The sequence below is a fragment of the Myotis yumanensis genome, unplaced genomic scaffold, assembly GCF_028538775.1.
Source record: "Myotis yumanensis isolate MYYU_CA2020_CCGP unplaced genomic scaffold, mMyoYum1.0.hap1 SCAF_13, whole genome shotgun sequence".
Taxonomy (NCBI): domain Eukaryota; kingdom Metazoa; phylum Chordata; class Mammalia; order Chiroptera; family Vespertilionidae; genus Myotis; species Myotis yumanensis.
In genome coordinates, this window is record NW_027223764.1 from 55,451,205 (window position 1) to 55,472,848 (window position 21,644).

At 45.8% G+C, this 21,644-nt stretch overlaps 1 protein-coding gene across 3 annotated transcripts in view; it reads right to left on the reverse strand.

The window, feature by feature from the left end:
• LOC139022100 (WASH complex subunit 2A-like) overlaps positions 1 to 10,821 on the reverse strand; it is a 75,245-nt gene extending 64,424 nt beyond the window's left edge. For 2 of the 3 annotated variants that reach the window (XM_070433163.1, XM_070433162.1), the window contains exons 1-4: positions 10,736 to 10,819; positions 10,519 to 10,647; positions 9,640 to 9,804; positions 986 to 1,048 (exon numbers count right to left, since the gene is read on the reverse strand). In XM_070433163.1, the coding sequence (XP_070289264.1) occupies positions 986 to 1,048; positions 9,640 to 9,804; positions 10,519 to 10,647; positions 10,736 to 10,738 (360 nt within the window). In that variant the 5' untranslated portion in view covers positions 10,739 to 10,819. Of the gene's footprint in view, positions 1 to 985; positions 1,049 to 9,639; positions 9,805 to 10,518; positions 10,648 to 10,735 lie in introns of all 3 variants that reach the window. The other variant, XM_070433164.1, reaches the window with a different exon arrangement.
• Positions 10,822 to 21,644: the final 10,823 nt, after the last annotated feature.

Sequence of the window (21,644 nt, forward strand, 5' to 3'; positions counted from 1 at the left end):
TGGGAGGAGAAGGGTACAACTTCTGTCAGAGCGCTAGCGTCTAGGCTTTGGCAATGACGTGAGGACCCAGGAAGAACACAGGAAGCCAGGGGGCTTATGAAGCCCTCCAGCATCCACCCGCCCCCACCTTTCCTTCCTCCTTTCTGACCTCCAGTATTTTCCACTAAGAGTCCACAAAATGCCAGCTACACTCCCTAACTTAGAACCTTATCTTGTGGCATTCTTTCTTGCTGAAATGGTCCTCAAACCTGGCTTTTCTTTTCTCAGCCAGCTAACATCTCATCCTTGGTGAGCTCTTTTGCATCTGAACTTCTGAAGCAGCAGTCATGCAGCTCTGACATGCTACCCCCTGTCACCCCAGCTAAGACTGTAACCTCCTAAAGGCAGAGCCTTTCTCCTAGTCATGAGCTCCCTGCAATCTCCCCGAGTTAATGCGTGTTCACCCACATGCCGCAGCACTTAGGAGGTGCCCGTGTGGACTAATCCCGCATCACCTCCCCGTTGTTTTTCACTGGCAGGAGTAAGAATCAAAGGAGTCATCTTGACAGGACAGGTAAACAGTTTTCAAAGAACTTACAATCTACAGCCCAGCCTCTGGCCTGTTCCTGGGTAGCCCTCAATGTAAAAATGGTTTTTATATTTTTTAAGGGGAGGAGAGAAAGGGAATAGAAGGATGAAAAGAAAAGAGACAAAAAAAAAAAAAGAGGCAGAGACCAATGAGGCCAGCAAAACCTAAAATATTTACTAACTGGCCCTTGACAGAAAATCTCTGCTGAACTGGGCTCCATTTTAAGCTGGAATGCTGGAACTTTACTATGTATTTTTTAACATACTAAATTTCTGAAATAAAAGACTTCAATTGTTGGCCTGACAGGAGCAGCCCTCCCCATCTCCCCAATATCCACCCCGACCGGCCACCTTACAAGTCTCCACTACTTTCGTCTCTAAGCCAGCAACTCCATGGAAGAGGGAGTCATGCAAGTACCTGTTCTGCCTTTTCTGCCTCAGCTTTGAGAACCGGCTCCTCCACTTCTTCATCGTATACACGCTAAACATGGAAGCAAGTTCATTTTTAAATGGTTAAAACATCATTTGGAATAAATCACAATGAAAGAACTCAATATACAATAAAAAGGATTAATTCAATATACAATAAACACAAGGAAAAAATTATCATTAAATGGCTGAAGCTACTAGTCAAGGACAAAAAAGCAAAGATCAATTCACCAAAACTAAACTTTAACACCTTTCGTACCGCTCACGAGTTTTCTCGTTTTTCACGTGCCATCTGTTATGGACCTTAGATGTCAACACACTGTCTTGTCCACATCGAATGAAGCGATCTCATTGGTGGAAACCGTGCAGGTCAATCTACGAAAAACTATATAATTGCACGAACCCATAAAGCATTGCAGTTACATTGTATTTTGGTCATTCGAATAGTCTTAGTCTTCAAGTTCCTGGCGCTTTTAGAAGATGTTTTACGCAGTACCATACGTTAAAAAAGTACTAGGAACTTTAATTGTTTAATTGTTTTTGTAAATAAAAATGTTATAATTATTGAAAAACAACACCTAAAGTGCACTATGATCTGTAGTTATGATGATTTAAATAACGTGCAGTTTGCCCAAAAACGTGTGGTCCCTGGCGTGTGTCTTAGAGATTTCTATGCGGTACGAAAGGTGTTAAAAAAAGATACAATTGACTAGCCGACTGAAACCAAGTTCAATGTCATTGTTGACCAGAGTCACAAAAACCGTAAGATGCCAGTTTTCACACCTTTTTGCTTAACCTAATACTTAGTGTTGATGTGGCAATGATACAGGTAACTCAAATGTGAGGCTATTGAGAATGTCAACTGGCAGACGTATCTACTAGGTAACATGAGCTTTAACATTTTGAGCAATAGAAATGGCAAAGGTAAAAGTTATTATCATTCTGTTGCTTCAAATAGCTGTTCAATTTTATTGTCCTATTTATATGAAAACAGACAAGCCATGCCACCCACAAATTGTTTACCTGCAGGCTAGGCATTTGACTGGCCCATGGGCATGGACACAAAGGCCTCTTCCCCAAAACAGAGCCATCACTCCAGCAACTCACTGTGATTCCCTCTGTTATTTTTACAGTATTTATCCTATATAATAAAAGGATAATATGCAAATTGACCCTAACAGCGGAACAACCTGTCACTATGATGCACACAGACCACCAGGGGGCAGACATTCAACACAGGAGCTGCCCCCTGGTGGTCAGTACGCTCCCACAGGGGTAGAGCCGCTCAGCCAGAAGCCAGACTCATGGCTGGCGAGCGCAGCGGCGGTGGCGGGAGCCTCTCCTGCCTCCACTGCAGGTGGGCGGTAAGGAGCAAGGGGTCCCGGACTGCAAAAGCCCTGGACTACAAGAGGGATGTCTGACTGCTGGCTTAGGCCCGATCCCCAGGGCCTGCGAGAGGGCGCAGGCCAGGCTGAAGGATCCCTCCCTCCCCTCCCCAGTGCATTAATTTCATGCACCGGGCCTCTAGTTGTCTTATAAACTCCCAAAGTAAAACAAGCTGTTACAAGCAGTGGGGTGATGAAAATGTTCTGGAATTAGATATTGGTAATAGTTACAAAACTTTGTGAATGTACCAAAACCTACTGACTTGCACACTTATTAAAAAAGTGAATTTTATGGAATGTGAATTGTATCTCAATTAAAATTAAAACATCAATATACAGATACATGGAGCCCAGCCAGTGTGGCTCAATGGTTGAGCATTAACCTATGAACCAGGAGGTCACGGTTCAATTCCCAGTCAGGGGACATAGCAGGTTGTGGGCTCAATCCCCAGTAGGGGGGTTGTAAGAGGCAGCCAATCAATGGTTCTCTTTGATCATTGATGTTTCTCTTTCTCTTCCTCTCTGAAATTAATAAAATTATATAAATAAATAAATATGGAAAAGAGATATATCTAAAAATATTTTCTCCCCTACCTCCAACCTACCCCTTGGAATAACCAGTTTAAATGTGGTGTGTGCTCTTCTGTTTCCTGCGGCTCCTAAACAAATGCAGACAGACATTCAAACATATTCAGAGTCCTCCCATCCTTCCTTGTTTTAAATAAGTATCCACTCGTACTATACTTAGTTCTCTGCCCCACTTTTTCACTTAATGTTCCCATAAGCCACTTTCTGGGTCAATGCACATAGATTTGACTCAATCTTCGTAATATCTGCATAATATTCTATGGTATGAACTCAACCACAATTCGACAGCTCCCTATTGGTGAACATTAAGGAGATTTCCAGTTTTTGCCCTTGTAAACAAACTGCTGTAAATATATGCACACATATATTCTTAGTCCCTGGCCCTTTTATTTCTATAGGTTTTCCAAAATAGGTTTGCCAAGTCCAAGTACAAAACTGTTTTTTAATCTTAGCAGCTCCTTCCAAAGTACTATCCACAAATCTATGATAACTCACACTATCACCAATAATATATTCAAGTGCTCATTTCCCAACCCTTTTCCAGCAGATGTTATCTGTCTTTTTAAGATATCTGCCAAGCCTGGCCAGTGTGGCTTAGTGGATGAGTGTCCACCTAGGAACCAAGAGGTCACGGTTCCATTCCCAGGGCTTGATCCTAAGTAGCAGGCCTGCAGGAGGCAGCCAACTGATGATGTTTCTATCTCTCTATCCCTCTCCCTTCCTCTCTCTAAAATCAGTAAGAAGATTTTAAAAGAAAAAAGATATCTGCCAATCTGATAAGACGTTGTTTTTAAATGTCCAGATCAATTCTCAAACATCAAATTTGTAATTCTAAGCAACTCCAATCAAAATACTAATAGGATTTTCTGTGGAACTTAGCAAGGTAATTCTCAAGTTCACATAGGACAGTAAAAAGCCAAGGATAACCATGAAAATTCTGAATCAAAAAAAGCCATGGGGCCCTAGCCAGTTTGGCTCAGTAGATAGAGCGTCAGCCTGTGGACCAAAGGGCCCGGGGTTCAATTCTGGTCAAGGGCACGTACCTTGGTTGCAGGCTCCTCCCTGGCCCAGGCCCTGGTCAGGGCACATGCAGAAGGAAACCAATCGATGTGTTTCTCTCACATCGATATTTCTCTCGGTCTTTCCCTCTCTCTTCCACTCTCTCTAAAAATCAATGGAAAAATATCCTCGGGTGAGGATTAAAAAAAAGAAAAAGCAGTCCTGGGGACTTGCCCTATTAAGACATTAGAAATCTATGGTATTTAAGATTGTGATACTGGCATATAGCAGATAAACATAATAAAAGACAGAGGCCAGAATTACATGTAAGCCTGATTTCATTTTCACATAAACACATATGCACACACATGCATTAATAGACATAAATCAGTGAGGTCAACCACAAAGAAAAAAAACAAGATGAGATCCCTACCTCATACTACACGTATGCATTCATACACATTCACACATATGTATTTTCCACGTAAGAACGAAAGGCAGAGATACAAAAGCCCTCACCTAAAATGTTTAAAGTTAAGGAAAAAAATGGGAAGTTGGTGCCTTTGAATCAAATATGGAAAAATATTAAAATCTGTTAATGCAGGATGGTGCATATAGTTAGCATCTGTGGTTATCTGTTCTTTTCTAGGCATATGAAGCACTTCACTAAAAATTTTGATTTTGAAGGATTATGACATAAATTATGACCTATTGTTCTAATCTAGAATAAGAAAAATAAAGTTCACAAAAGCCCTAAAGATGTGTTAAAATGCTTATAATAAATTAAAATTACGAAAAATGAAGTTTGCAAACACACACACACGCGTGCGTGCGCGCGCTGCGCGCGAACAGGGTAATCTAGAAAAGGTTAGAGTTAAAAAGAAAAAGAGCAGAAAGAAATATGCCAAATGTTCCATGGTTTGTTCATTGGAGTGGCAAAATTATAGTTGATTTTTTACACTTTAATATTTTTTATTTATGCCAATCTCTTCTACAATGAGTGTTCTTTACTTTTATAACAAGACAGAAAAGAAAACTTAAAGCCCAATGTCGGTATGGGAAATGAATTTGGGATATATACCAAATGCTGAGCGGCTCTGCTCTAGCTGACAAAGTTGCAGATGCTTCTTCAGTTTCCATATCCTTTTTCTAATTGTTCTATAAAGAAAATTGGGAAGTAATTTTCACACACAGAAACAAAAAATTAATTTTTGAAACTGACTTTTTAGAGAGGAAGGGAGAGAGAAAGAGAGAGAAACATCTATCTGTTGCCTCTCGTACTCGACAACCTGGCTATGTGTCCTGACCAAGAATCAAACCCGCCACCTTCTGGTGTACTGGACAACACTCCAATCAACTGAGCCACACCAGCCCCGGCAAGTAAGTAATTCTTAAAATTGAGACTTTAAGACATGGCAGCTTCAGAATTCAAATCGTGAGAACATTTTCCCTAAAAGGTTGAGGTTCATGCTGAAGTCTGAACAGCACCATCATCCTACCTTTTTCTTGCCTGTCATTAAAAGCTACCTCCCAAGACATCAACAGCCTCAGCTGAAAGCCAAACATGACATCTCAGAAACCAACCAGCAAATACATAAAACCCATGGGAAATTTTAGAGTAACCAAGACTGTACACCTTTGGTCGCTAGACACATCAGATAACCAATGCTACCTTCCTTCATCCTACCAGGTGGAGCTCACAGGTTCACGTGGGTCTTGATCATTTTTAAATCAGTTAGTCATGCCAGATTTTAAAATATCTTGGGTATTTCCACTCAGAGGATCTTTTCCTCATTTGGGGAGAAGGTAAAAGGTGAAGATGGGGAACTGGAGAAAAGGGAACCAGGGGCAGGGGATTTCTGAACAGGCTATACACAGTGCTGGTCCTTTTCATGATGTGTTCTCTCATTCACTTAAATATTCACTGAGTCCCTACATATCAGGTCTGTGCTAGGCCCAAGGAATAAAACATTTTTCAAAAATATGAGGCTTGATTCAGTAGAAGAACTGCATATCAATAAATGTAAAATTGGAGAAACCAAGATGGCGGCATAGGTAAACACCTGAAATTGCTGCCTCGCACAACCACTTCAAAAATACAACTAAAAGACAAAACGGACATCATCCAGAACCACAGGAAGGCTGGCTGAGTGGAAACTCTACAACTAGAAGGGAAGAGAAGAGCACACTGAGACTCAGAGGAGGTGCGGAAGTAAAGTGCAGAGGTACGGAAGCGCACGCGGCAAGGGCTGGCGACAGAGGACACGGCTGTCTTTTTGAATCGGGAGGGAGCCACAAGCCCCCGACTGCTCTGAACTCCAGTTCCGGGCGAGTCTCTGGGGACCCAGACTCATACGGGGAGAAACTGGACTGTCTGGCATCGGGCGGAACTCGAGGGCGGCTTTCTCTCAGAGGTGCTTGCAGCGATTACTGATTACCGTGGGACACTGAGACCCCGGGCCTCTTGGGGCAGGGCTGAGGATCAGCCATAGCTGTTTGCTCTGCCCTGTTGATCCCCTGAGACCGTGCCCCACCCAAGCTGTGCACAGAGGCTTTTGCATATGAATGGCCCGGCCCTTTGCAATCTAAAATTACCTAACAAACTGCAGCTGGGTCAGAGGGACCCAGAACATCCAAAAGAAGGCACAAGGCCCACAGCAGCTTGCATTGCTTCATAGCTGGGCCTCATCTGGGCACCTCCAAATCCCAAACAAAGAAGAGGAATCTGCAGATCTCTCTGTAGCTCCTGCTGGGTAGCCTCAGAGAGAGGCTAAATTAGCACCTCCTTAGAGATCCAAGAGCCAGTGTACCCAATGGTCAGAGTGGGACCATCCAGATTACAACTCCTCAGATCCATAAGGGACACACTCAGGGGGCAGACTCAGTGAGCACCAAAGCTCCACTGATGCAAGTCTTGCCCCATAAGAGTGTCTCTAGCACGGAAGTTCTCCCACCATAGACACAGCTGATTCTCACAGCCAATTGGGTGGGAGGTCAATTCCTCCCAGTGATACCAACTACAATCAAGGCTTAACTACAACAAGACTGTGCACACAGCCCACAAAGGGGTGCACCAAGAGTGTCCACCTCAGGTAATTGGGGAGGCTGAGCCACTGGGTCCTATAGGACACCTAGCACAGAAAGCCACCCTATCAACACAGGGAAGCAGCCAAAATGCGGAGACAAAGAAACAGGTCAAAAATGACAGAAATGGAGGAAAGCAAACTACTGGATATAGAGTTCAAAACCACACTTATAAGGTTTTTCAAGAATTTTCTAGAAACCGCCGATAAATTTAGTGAGACCCTCAATAAATCTAGTGAGAACCTCGAGGATATGAAAAAGGACCAACTAGAAATTAAGCATACACTGACTAAAATAAAGAATATTATACAGAGATCCAACAGCAGACTAGAGGATTGCAAGAATCAAGTCAAAGATTTGAAGTACGAAGAAGTAAAAAACACCCAACCGGAAAAGTAAAAAGCAAAAAGAATCCAAAAATATGAAGATAGTGTAAGGAGCCTGTGGGACACCTTCAAGCGAACCAACATCCAAATTATAGGGGTGCCAGAAAAAGAGAGAGAGCAAGATATTGAAAACCTATTTGAAGAAATAATGACAGAAAACTTCCCCTACCTGGTGAAAGAAATAGACTTACAAGTCCAGGAAGCACAGAGAACCCCAAACAAAAGGAATCCAAAGAGGACCACACCAAGACACATCATAATTAAAATGCCAAGAGCAAAAGACACAGAGAGAATCTTAAAAGCAGCAAAAGAAAAACAGTTAGTTACCTACAAGGGAGTACCCATAAGATTGTCAGCTGATTTCTCAACAGAAACTTTGCAGGCCAGAAGGGAGTGGCAAGAAATATTCAAAGTGATGAATACCAAGAACCTACAACCAAGATTACTTTATCCAGCAAAGCTATCATTCAGAATTGAAGGTCAGATAAAGAGTTTCACAGATAAGAAAAAGCTAAAGGAGTTCATCACCACCAAACCAGTATTATATAAAATGCTGAAAGGTATTCTTTAAGAAGAGGAAGAAGAAGAAAAAGGTAAAGATAAAAATTATGAATAAGTACATATCTATCAAGTGAATCTAAAAATCAAGTGAATAAAAAATCTGATGAACAGAATGAACTGGTGAATATAATAGAATCAGGGGCATAGAAAGGGAGTGGACTGACTATTCTTGGGGGGGGGAAGGGTTTGGGGGTGCAGGAAGAGACTGGACAAAAATCGTACACCTATGGATGAGGACAGTGGGGGCGGTAAGGTCAGAGGGTGGGGTGGGAACCAGGTGGAGGGGAGCTATGGGGGGAAAAATAAGAGGAACAACTGTAATAATCTGAACAATAAAGATTTAATTTTAAAAAAATAAAATAAAATAAAAATAAATGTAAAGTTATAATCTTGGGAAATGCTACTAACGAAGTCATTAACTTACCCCACCCCCCCAAAAAAAGAAGTTATTAACTAGGTCAATTAATGTTTCAGAACAAAATTCCCAAATTAACAAACTAATAATGAAGAATCGTGTTCCTTTCTGGTAACACTGAAGCACTGTTAATTAGCATTTCTCCTCCTTCAGAGTCATCCCTGGAGCCTGTACTAACAGTACTGATTTCTCTTGCCCTACAAAGGTCTGAATGCTACTCAGTTTCACTAATTCATAATGCAGTTTGCAACCTTGTCCCTGCCAAAGGTTAATTACTAAAACCCAGAACTGACTTTGAATATCTTTCTAATAAAGCATGAAACCAAATGGCACCATCACGCAAACTAGAGTTATGTCAGGATTTGAGGAAACTATATAAAGAGCCAAATCACTGCCAAATATATTATCAGCCTATAGATACTTTTAGCCATACTCTCAACATCATGCTCTGCCATGAATGGAAAGAGCAGGTATCACACGCATTATAGGGGTCTGGGAATCAGTTAAAGTTGGCAGTGGCAACAGGCACATCCAGAGACAAATTCTGGCTGCAGACTGAAACGGGAAGATATAAAGAACTAAGGATGATGGACAGATGGATGGGAAACAGGGAATCCAAGAAGTGAACAGTAATGCAGAACTATTACACACACACACACACACAAAAAAAACACCTTCAAAAACAAAAACCTAGCACTTAACAGAAACTCAATAAATATACAGATAAAATTACACCTGGTGTACAGCTCAGTAATCTGTTTAGGGTTGATTCTGTGTCATAGGTTCAGCAATCATTAATAAAATGTTAGTTGAAAATATTCCAACTGGACACATGCACGCCTTTAATATAATTTATCTGAACATAATGGAACATTCTATAACTATAGTCACATGCTGGTGGCCCAGCCGATCAGACCAGGTGCATGGCCCTCTTTACAGAATATGCCAAAACAAGGCTTGAGTGCCACACAATTCAGCACAACTACGGACCACTCTCAAAACTAAAAAGAGTTGAAAAGGCTACAATATGAGGACATTTTATAATTACATTTTTTAAAGGCTTAAAAAGATGTATTAATTTTTTAAGAAGACATTAATCCTAGAGAAAGAAGCTTAAAGTACCAAGAACCACCACTTGCCTCAAAATTTAGTAAATAATAGACCTCTTGCTACTCCAGAAAGCATTAGCATTTAGAAAGAAGTCTGACGCAGCTAAGCAACTCACATTCTCAATGAACTGGGTGTTAGACAGCATAAGGAAGTCATTGAAGACGTTATGCAGGCGACAGTCTGTGGCTTTAGTTTCCCGAATTAGTCCGTCCACTTGTTTCTTGATTTCATGGGTCCTAGAGATAGTCTGCTGTGAAAATTCCTGTAGAAACTGTAGTAACTATTCAAAAAATAAACGTACACAAGTGTCAATATTATATGCATCTACTTTTTGTCTCAAAACAAAAAAACCCGTTCCCTGTCACCCTTGGTGTGCGCGCTGGCATGTACAGGGATGCCGGTTTTGTCCCGGCCAAGGCCAAGTGGCATCGAAAAGCACTTAGAAAGCTCATCAAACCCCTGGCAAGCGGTCAGTGGGCACGTGCTGTTTCCTTTCTGTAGGAATTTTAAAGTCCTCTTTGGCTGTCATTCTACAGGGATCAAGGACAAAGGGTAAAATAGCCAATCGCTACTTTTTCCTCTGCGACTCTGGAGTCAGTTCTGAGCCTGAAGAACCAACCACTCAAGGATGACCTGGTGCTGGCCTGCCCAGCGCCCCGGTCCGGTCCGGCCCAGCAAGGAGCCGGCGCACCGGTGCCACCGCCGTCCCCGGGGCAGGGCGGGCATCCGCCCCTTCAGCAGGAGAAGCCGGGCCGGCCACGTCCGAGGGGCAGCACCAAGGGCTGCTGCCCCCGGCCCGCCCTCTCCTGACGCCTGGGCCCTGCCGGGGTGGGTTTCCGAGCGCGAGAGGCATGGGGTTAAGACCGGCGGCAGCGGGACGGACTGGGTGCAGGGAGAAGCTGGGTCCAGCCCTCCCGATCGCGGGCCGGGCGTCCCCCCCAGGCGGCCGCCTCCCCTGCGGTCCCTCCCGGCCGCCCCGGGGCCCGCCTCTCACGCCCGCGTCGGCCGCCAGCGACCAGGTCTGGCCGCTCCTGCGGATCTCCTCCACCGACCAGGGCCGCTGCCACGCGGGCGCGGGCTCGGGCTCGGGCGCCCGCTCCTGTCCGGGCGCCGTCGGGTTCATCTGCAGCGGAAGGACAAGCAGAGGCTGAGCTCGGGCGGCGGCGGCCTGGCCCGCCCGGCCCGACCCGCCCGGCCCGCGCCGCCCTCACCATCCCCGCAGTGCGCCCCGCCGGGGCCACGACCGCACACACAGCGCCCGCCCAGGCCCCCAGGTCCCGGAAGCCGAGCCCCCAGCCCCGCGTCCTCCACACGTGACCGGTCTCACGTGCCCTGGTCTCACGTGACCGGGCCCTCACGTGACTGGACGTGGGGCGCGGGCGCCAGAAGAAACTTGGGGCGGCCGCTGGAGGGAGAATTAGGCGGCTGGCGGGTGGGCTGGGGCTGGGAGTTGGGGTGGCTATGCCGGGCGGGCGAGCTCTTTGGCCCGGGGCCCAGGCGGCGCGGTTTCCACCCTGGAGCTCGCCGCCAGCCCTTCGTTCTGAAGGAGGTTGAGTGGAGCGGGGCCGCGGGCTTGAGACGGGGATGCGGGCCGAGCGAGGGCGCCCCCTTGCGGTCAGCACACAGGCGAGCGAGGGCGCCCCCTTGCGGTCAGCACACAGGCGCCCAGTAAATGGGGAGTAACCCACCTAGCTGACCCTCGCCAGGCTTTTTTTTTTTTTTAATATATTTATTAATTTCAGAAAAGGAGGGAGAGGGAGAGAGAGATAGAAACATCAAGGATGAGAGAGAATCATCGATGAGCTAACTCCTGCACATCCCCTACTGGGGATTGAGCCCACAACCCAGGCATGTGCCCCTGGCCGGAACCGAACCTGGGACCCTTCAGTCTGCAGGCCGATGCTCTATCCATTGAGCCAAACCAGCCAGGGCAAATGCCAGGCTTTTGATGGCATGGATTTCAGCTCACTGCGCAGGACCTGTTTAAAACCCTTTATGTTAGGTCTGATGGATAATGGAATGGATATCCCCCCACCCCCTGGGAAACTGACCTTTAGATCCTCTCCCAGGCGGCATTCCATTTGCTAAGATTAGTAATTTTCCCCTTGGAACTTGCCCTGGATCCCGGCCGCCCAGAGAATTCCCAGCTGAAAAAGCCTGCGGAGTCCTTTAAAACCTCCAACTCCTCGTCCCTGGGTGCTTGGGCCATTTGGGGGCTCAAGCCATCTGTTTTCCAGATCATCTAATAAATTCATAATTTTTTACCACTTTCGGCCTGCGTGTACCTCTTTCAGTGACCCAAACACTTGACTCTCTGGGCTTTGCACTCGGATTCAAGTCCAGTCTAATCATATGACAGGCAAAACCCTTTATAATCTGATCCCTGCCTGCGAATCCATCTTCAGCTCAGTGGTCTGGCCATCCTTTCTCACATTTATTTGACATCTCGCTGCTGAGTCCTTCCAGTGACAGACCCCACTTACTTTTAATATAATCAATTTTTAGAGAGAGAGGGAGAGATTGCAACATTGATCGGCTGCCTCCAGGATCGAGCCTGCTACCTGGTTATGTGCCCTGCACCAGAGGATGCCCAACCAACGGAGCCACACAGGCCACCACTAGATCAACTTACTTTTTAAAAAAATATATTTTATTGATTTTTCACAGAGAGGAAGGGAGCGAGATAGAGAGCTAGAAACATCGATGAGAGAGAAACATCGATCAGCTGCCTCCTGCACATCTCCTATTGGGGATGTGCCCGCAACCCAGGTACATGCCCTCGACCGGAATCGAACCTGGGACCTTTCAGTCCGCAGGCTGACGCTCTATCCACTGAGCCAAACCGGTTTTGGCTAGATCAACTTACTTTTAAAAATAAAGATCCCAATATCTTTCCATTCCTGTGTGCCCAGTGGCCAGTAATTTAATCTCGAGTATTTTTTCCTCAGTAAAAGCTATATTTGCTCAATAGCTAGCATGGTGCCTGTCATATGGTGACAATTAAACAATAGTAGTCAATCACACACAAAAAAGAAAAGAACCATTCATTTGCAACAAGAATAGACCTGAAGTGTATTATGCTAAATGAAAGAAGTCCAAGAGAAAAAGACAAATATTTGTGAACAAATGAACCAACAACAACAACAAAACAAACAAACTCATAGATACAAAGAACAAACTGGTAGTTGCCAGATGGGATGAGCTGGGAGATTGGATGGGAAAGGGGAAGGCGATTAAGCGGTAGAAATGCCAGTTATAAAATGAGTCACGGGGATGTAATGTACAGGAAAGGGAATATAGTCAATCATATCGTAATAACTATGTATGGCGACAGATAGATTAAAATAAATTTTTACAAAACACAGGTGTTGCCACTTCTCCTATGCCCTTTGTCCACCTCTTGGATTTTTTTTGTTTTCACTTGTCATCTCTGAAGACTTCTCTGATTACCCCAAGTAAAGTTTGTGCCCCCTCAGTTATTTTCTATACATTTGTAAAAATATTAATCATGAAGTATTACATTGTATTGTAATTTTTTATATAGGTCTCCCCTTTAATAATAGCTAAAATTTATGAAGTGCTCAGCATTTATCAAACACCTTAGTACATATTAATTTAATTCTCACAATGACTTCATGAGGTAGGCACTATTTTCCCCGTGTTATAGTTGAGAAAATTGAAGCATGGGGAGGTAACGCAACTTACGAATTAGAAAACCAGTGAAGAATCAGAATAGGGAACCCATACAATTGGCCACTATTTTACACTATGGCTAGATTTATACTGTGCTATACATAATTGATTGCTTATGTCTATTGCTAGGTGAAAAATTTTACTTCTTTTAATATAAAGTTCAGTGATGCAGAGTCAGTCCCAGGAATTGTCTCAGGATGTAACCATTTGTGCTTTAGCCCAGTTCAAAAGTTCAGTTTCACCTGGAGGGGGAAGGGTTTAGTTCAGCTTCCTAGAGGCCCCCAGCTCCATTTTAGATTGCTCTTTCCACAATATTAACTCCATATTGCCATTTTAGAATATGTTTTTATTTATTTCAGAGAGAGGAAGTGAGGGAGAGAGGGATAGAAACATCAATGGTGAGAGAGAATCATTGATCAGCTGCCTTCTACATGTCCCCTACTGGGGATCAAGCCCACAACCCTGGCATGCACCCTAATGGGGAATGGAATGGTGACCCCCTGGTTCATGGGTTGATCTCAACCACTGAGCAACACCGGCCGGGCCACATTACTATTTTTTTACATTTCCTCCTTTTGATTGAGATCATTTTTAGAAAGCATCAATGATTAATCATTGGGAAGCATCATAGGTCCACCATTAAAAAAGCAACACACCCAGGAAGGATACAAAGGGAAACCCGTGAAGGCCGAGAAATAAAAAGGGAGCCGGAAACCAGAACTGTGAGAAGGCGTGAAAGTCACGGCTGACCTGTGGACATGGGCCGATCTCTGCAAGAACGAGAATTCCTGTTTCGTGGCTACGGGAGACAAAAGACGAGGATTTTCTACAAGGGGGTGGACTTGGAACTGGGACCTCGGGGGAGGAAACCAGCAGACATTTGAAGGACCACGCTCAGTAAGAGAAGGAACTAGGAACGTTCACCTTCTGGGAAAGGAAGACAATGAGGAAGTGTGTCTGTCTTGGCCTGGGTTTTAGGTCGAGGCCGAAAACTTCCTATGGTCGTTTTTTAAATTTCAGTTCTTCAAAATGTTGTAAGACTCACGTTATAGCCCAGCCAAATGGTGGATGGTGGTGCGTGTCTCATGTGTGCTTGGAAAGAATGTGTTTTCTGCAGGGGCTGGGTGTAATGTTCTATAAATACCAGCTAGACCTAAAAAAAAAAAAAAAAAAAAAAGCAACACATGCCTTAGCTGGTTTGGCTCAGTGGATAGAGCATCAGCCTGTGGATTGAAAAGTCCCAGGTTTGATTCTGGTCACGAGCACATGCCCAGGTTGTGGGCTCCATCCCCAGTAGGGGGTGTGTAGGAGGCAGCTGATCAATGATTCTCTCTCATCATTGATGTTTCTATCTCTCTCTTCCTCTCCCCTTCCTGTCTGAAATAAATAAAAATATATTTTAAAAAATAAGCAACATATGTCCTGGCCAGTTTGACTCAGTGGATAGAGCATTGGCCTGTGGACTGAAGCTGGCAGTCAGACATCCTTAGCGCAGCCACGGAGGCAGAAGAGACTCCCTCCACAGCCTCTGGGCTTGCCAGTAGTGCTTCTGGCTGAGCGGAACTCCATCTGTGGGAGCGCACTGACCACCAGGGGGCAGCTCCTGCATCGAGTGTCTGCACCCTGGTGGTCAGTGCACGTCATAGCAACCGGTTGTTCCACTGTTCGGTCCATTTACATATTAGCCTTTTATTATATAGGACTAGAGGCCCGGTGCACAAAAATTTGTGCACTCGGCGGGGGGGGGGGGGGGGAGGTCCTCAGCCCGGCCTGTGCCCTCTCGCAGTCTGGGACCGCTCAGGAGAAAATAACCTGCTGGCTTAGGCCGGCTCCTGGGTGGCAGAGGGCAGGCCCAATCCCTAGGTGCAGCCCCTGGTCAGGCTCAGAGCAGGGCCGATGGGGGAGTTGGGGCGCTGCCCCCTGTCATGCACAGAGCAGGGCAGATTGGAAGGTTGCGATGCCACCCTCAGTCATGTTCAGGGTAGGGCCGATTGGGGGGTTGGGGCACCGCCCCCGTCACACTCAAGGCAGGGTCGATGGGGAGGTTGGGGCGCCACCCCTGTCACGCACAGAACAGGGCCAATCAGGGGGTTGGGGTGCTGCCCCCTGTCACGCACAGAGCAGGGTCGATCAGGGATTTGGGGAGCTCCCCCCTGTCACGCACAGAGTAGGGCCGATAGGGGAGTTGGGGCACCGCCCCCTGTCACACACAGAGCAGGGCGGATCAGGGGGTTGGGGCGCCGCCACTCTCACACTCAGGGCAGGGCCGATGGGGAGGTTATGGCTCTACCCCGTCACACACAGAGCAGGGCCCATGGTGGGGGGGGGGGGCGTTGGGGTGTCGCACCCTGTCACACACAGAGCCACAGGGCGATCAGGGGGTTGGGGAGCTCCCCCCTATCAGGCACAGAGCAGGGCTGATCAGGGTGTTGGGGCGCCTTCCCCTGTCACGAACAGAGCAGGGCGGATAGGGAGGTTGTGGCCCCGCCCCCTGTCACACACAGAGCCGCAGGGCGATCAGGGGCTTTGGGCACTGCCCCCTGTCACACTGATCCCAGTGCTGGGAGGCCTCGCAGCTCCGCTGATCCCGGTGCTGGGAGGCATATTACCCTTTTACTATATAGGATAGAGGCCTGGTGCATGGGTAGGGGCTGGCTGGTTTGCCCTGAAGGGTTTCCTGGATCAGGGTGGGGGTCCCCACTGGGATGCCTGGCCAGCCTGGATGAGGGAATGATGGCTGTTTTCAGCTGGTCACACACCCTTTAGGGTGGGGGTCCCCACTGGGGTGCCTGGCCAGTCTGGGTGAGGGGCTGAGGGCCGTTTTCAGGCTGGTGGGTGACTGAAGCTCCCAACCGCTCCTTTTTTTCTTTTTTCTTTTTATTCTGGGCCAAGGCCTCGGCTGCTGAAAGCAGGTATCTGGTTTGTTTCGGTTCTATAATCGAAACACTGTATCATCTCCAGGTCTGAGATCCCAGCCAGCTGAAAGCTGGTTTCTGGTGTTTTGTTTAGCTTCTATATTTGTTACAATGTTTCAAACTGCCAGCTCAGAGGCCGGCAAGGCAGGCAGGGAACGTTGGAGTCCTCCTTCAATGAAGCAAGCAAGCCTCATGTTTGCTTCCAGCTGCCTGGCTGCCGGCCGCCATCTTGGCTGGCAGTTAATTTGCATATCGCCCTGATTAGCCAATGGGAAGGGTAGCGGTCGTACGCTAATTACCATGTTTCTCTTTTATTAGATAGGATGTTTTGTCAGTTAAAAGATTTTAATGTTTTGTTTCAGAACCTCAAGCTCTTTTGTCAGTAACTGATTTATTGACATAGAAACAACATCTCTCCCCTAATAGGGCATAAATACCATCTTGTTGGGTTGGGAACACATCTAGAGCCCTGTGGTTTTGTAGTACTACCCCAGCCAGACTATCAATTATTCCTTGTTGTCAAGAGCAGTTGCAGTAGTGTTCCATGATTGTGCTATGATAATGAAAAGATTTTTAAAAAATAATTCTTTATCGTTGAAAGTATTACTTCCCCCCCCCCCCCATTGATCCCCTCCAGCCTGCCCCCACCCCTGCCCCAGGTCTTCACCACCCTTTTGTTTGTGTCCATGGGTCATGCATATATGCATACAAGTTCTTTGATTGATTACCTCCCACCCACCAACCCTCCCCCGCCTTCCCTCTGAGATTCTGCACTCTGTTCCATGCTTCCATGTCTCTGGATCCACTCCATTCATCAGTTTATTGAGAATGGAAAGAGTTTTGATAGACTTCTAATTCAGCTACTCCATATTGAGGAACAAATGCTCTAGCAAAGGCATGCCCAAAGCCTTGCTTTTCTATTACGGAGTTTCAGTTGAAGAGAGGACTGAAAACACCATACCCAAAATCCTAATTGCATTTGCTCTGTTTGGTTGAACTTTACAGACAAAGGAGTCTAGTTTAGGGGTAATGGCAGAGGAAGGGAGAGTCTTTCTCATGGCAGCATCAGTACTAGCATGATACATCTGCCTCACTATTGGGTTGGCAAGGTAGCATAAATTTGGGTCCCACACAAGAAGAAGCATTCAGTGTCCTCAAGTGAGAGCATATAATTCAGTCCTTCAACCCAAGACTCTGAGGGAAGTACTAAGCCCTGTTTCTAAGGCAGGGCTTTCACGTCCTCTATATGTTGGGTGATCATAATAGTCGTCATCACAGAAGACCTTAAAGGCATCATGCACTTTATCATGAGAGTGCCTAAGGGAGTGCCTGAGGTTTCTATATATTTGCATCAGGATTGAAAGATTAGCACGGGTTTGGTAGTTTTAAGTTTTTGTGCTGGGATTCCCCAAGAGATAAATTTTATTTGTTTTTAACCAAATACCGGCTTTTAAAATCTAGTGCCCAAGTAATATTTTGGAGTGGAAGGACATGAGCACAATGGACTTACTGCAAAATCAGTCCGACTTTATAAACAGGTTGTATAATTTGTCCTGTGACATGAGTTCCCGGTTGCCATGGGGCTCTGAGGGGTGTCCCCAGGTGGCAAGCTCTTTCCCAGGAGCATTTACTGTCTGTGGAGGCTGTGGCTCTGAGGTCTGGGAGTGCTGCCACCCAAGGAGGAAACACGCAAATCACCATGAACACTAACAAGGATACTTGACGTGGGGAAACTGAGTCACGTCCATTTGCCAGACCTTAATGGGGCCTGCAGGCAGGGGAAATGCCCTGCGGAGGTAGGACTGGCTTTCCCAGGGTTGTGCTTTGGGGAGGGTTGGTGTTTTGGGCATACCTGGGAAGCTCTCTTTGGAGATGTCTTCCAGTAGTATTGTTTTCCCCATGAAACCATTGTCAGTGTTCCAGTGAGTTAAGTCACCTACATATTGTAATATATGATCTTGTATTCAGGGAGGGAGGAGTGGCCAGTTATTCCAACCTGCTCATAACTTTCTTTTAGGGTCAAATTTATAGCTCTGTTGTAACCATTTCTTTCTTTTTTGTTGAACATCTAAATGCTGTGCTTTCATAAAGCTATCTCTTTTTTTTAATCCTCATCTGAGGATATTTTTTTGTTGATTTGAGAGAGAGAGAGAAAGAGAGAGAGAGAGAGAGAGAGAGAGAGAGAGAGAGAGAGAGAGAACATGGATGTAAGAGAGAAACATCGATCAGTTGCCTCCCATATGAGAACCAGCTGGCGTGTACAGGACGACACTCCAACCAACTGAGCCACCCAGCCAGGGCCATATGTTATCTTTTAAATACCCTATTGCTACAGCGAGTAGTGTCATGGGAATGGGCCTGAGCTGAGGCAAGTCCTGCCCCAGCACGGTCTGAGACATGCAAGGAAAATTTCAAGACACAAGGCCAGGTGAAAGTGAGAGTAAGTTTATTATAGTTTGGAACAGTGAGGCAGAGGAAGGGCCCCAGGATAAGCCCAGGACAAGCCGCACTGCTCACTGCTCCCTTGGGTGCAATCTCATTGGGCCCTTAGAGCTTGGGAAGAAGCAGAGTACACGCCTGAGGAAAGGGGGCACCGCTGTTCACTGGCATCCTTTGTCTTGAGGGCATTTATCTATTTCCTATAGGCAGGAATTTTAGGGGAGGTCCCAGGGGAAGACCTCAGAATATTCATCAGAATATTCACCAGGCATGTCCGTTAGTTTGCCCAGGCATCAAGATAACTGTATTATGGAGCCAGGGGTCATTCTCTGGTCAGTTTCACCTCTATCTTGGGTTAGTCTGACTCTAGTAGGTTTTCTGGCTCTAATTGTTTTTGTTGTTTTTTGATCTGTTCTCCTAAGGATAGATTGGGAAAATAGATTTAAACCAGATGCTCCTAGGCGTCTTTGGTTAAGGAAGACACGGTGTTGTGATTTATTGGCTGGCTGCTAATTGCTCAGTTGTTCCAGCCAGTTGTTCAGCTATTTGTCTCGGCTTCCACATTCCACTTGCCAGGGAATTTTCCTAGTTTCTTACTAACCTGACTCAGTAGTACAGGTGCTGCCATTAGGGGCTGAAATTGTTTTAATGCTGCTAACTTACAGCAGCCAGCCAAATGATTGCTTCTGTTTTCTTCTATGTCTGCCTTTAAATGTCCAGGGGTTTTTGTGATTGCTAATGATTTCGATAATTGAATAGCATCTAAGAGCTCTAAAACATAAGACTGGCCCTGGCCAGGTGGCTCAGTTGGTTGGAGCATCACATCGTACACCATATGGTTGCAGGTTTGATTCCTGCTCAGGACACATACTTAGATTGCAGCTGATCTCCAGTCCTGAGTGCATGAGGGAGGAAACCGATCCATGTCTCTCTCTCTCTCCCCTCCCCCCTACTCTCTCTGAAATCAATAAGCATGTCCTCAGGTGAGGATTTTTAAAAGCACACACTAAATATAAGAACTGTGGGGTTTTTAATTTTATCTTTTATTGAGAAGAGGTCACGAATCCTCTGTACTTCCCTATCATACCAAAGGCATACCTGCTGTCAGTATAAATGTTAGCCACTTACCTCTGACAAAACTGCAAGTTCCAATTAGTGCATAGAACTTTCCTTTTGAGCAGAAGTTGCCTGAGGCATTGGACTGTCCTCGATGGTTTATTTAAAGAGATAATTACAGTCTGCTTGATAGTGGCCTGTCTCATCTTTTAGGTAAGAACCACAAGTAAACTAAATTAATTCAGCCTTTTTAAGAGTTATTTCCTGTAAGTCAATTTGAGGAGTTAGTAGGTCTGTTAATGTCAGGCAGTCTTGAGGGGTTTCTCAAGGACACAGGAAGGGGAGTAGCAGGGTTCAGAGCATTACAGTGAGCAATAGTCACATTAGGTGACAGACAACAATAAAGAACTTTGCAGGAAGGAGGTCAGTCTGCTAGCAGAGAAGTGCTGATTATCATGAGAGTTAAGTGAGGTTTCCATCTTGCCTCCCTTAAGGGAATTAACCAACTTCTAAAAAACATCAAGAAGGACATGAATTTGGTGCAAAAGACCTGGCTTTCCAACCAACTCAGGCAGTTTCTTTAGCAATAAAACAGATAATATCTTTACCTCAAATAAGAAAGCATATAAAAGCTATTTATGAAAATATAAACCTTTAAAAGATTGAGATATTGCTATAGATACATTGAGCTTATATCAAGGCAAAATCAAAGAAAACATGATTTTTTAACAAGTACAAGATCATGACATAAAATCTTGGGAATCATGTCTTGATTAAAGCCAACTGCAAACATAATCCTATCTAATAAAAGCCTAATATGCCAACTGTTCAGATGTCCAGTTGGCTGTTCAACCAATCAAAGCCGATCAGGACTGAGTGAGACAGGCCAGACATACCCTGGAGCCTCCCTCGCTCCCTCCCCGGCTGGCCAACCTCCCACATCCCTCCCTGGTCCGATGGTGCACTGGTGGGGTCCCTCAGCGTGGCCTGTGCCCTCTCAAAATCTGGGACCCCTCAGGGGATGTTGGAGAGCTGATTTCAACCCCAAGGCAGAATGACTGGTTGCTATGACACACACTGACCACCAAGGGGCAGACATTCAATGCAGGAGCTGCCCCCTGGTGGTCAGTGCACTCCCACAGGGGGAGCGCTGCTCAGCCAGAAGCCCAGCTCACAGCTGGTGAGTGCAATGGTGGTGGTGAGAGCCTCTCCTGCCTCCACAGCAGTGCTAAGAATGTCCAGTGGGGAGCAGGCCTAAGCCATCTGTCAGAAATCCCACGAGGGCTTCCGGGCTGCGAGAGGGCACAGGCCGCGGGCTGAGGGACCCCCCTAAGTGCATGAATTTCGTGCACCGGGCCTCTAGTATAATAATAATAAGGCTTCCACAGAATGAGCCACATAAAGTGGGGAGCCCATTATTACCTCTTCTACTTGCTGTAGTAGATTGCAGTGGCCACAATAACTCTCATACAGGGAGGGAGACCTTTGGCCACTAGATCTAATTGTTGACTATATGTCTAATGGGCCTACATTGGCTTCCAGGTCATTGAGTCAAGACACCTAGGGCATTTCCCTCTCTTTCATGGACAAAAAGGAAAAAGGGCAATTGATGTCCTAAAGCAGGAGGATCATAAAGACTGCCTTTTTATTTCATTGAAGGCTTCCTGGGATTCCCCTGTCCATGTGAGGGGCTCTATCGTTTCATCCTTGAGAAGGGCATATAAAGGCTGAGACATGACAGAAAAATTAGGAACCCAGTTCCTACAATAACTTGCCAAACCTAAGAATCCTCTGAGTTGCCTTTTAATCTTCAGAATCAGAAAAGTTAAAGTGCCCTGAATCCTATGGGAATCCAAGAGGAGACCTTTATTAATAACTAAATGTCCCAGATATTTAACCCAAGTTTTACAGAACTGAAGTTTCTCTGTAGATACCTCATGTCTCTATTTTGCTAGCTCACAAAGGAGGTGGAGGCTCTCTTGAAGGGATGCTTCCTCAGAAAGTAAGCAGAGGAGGA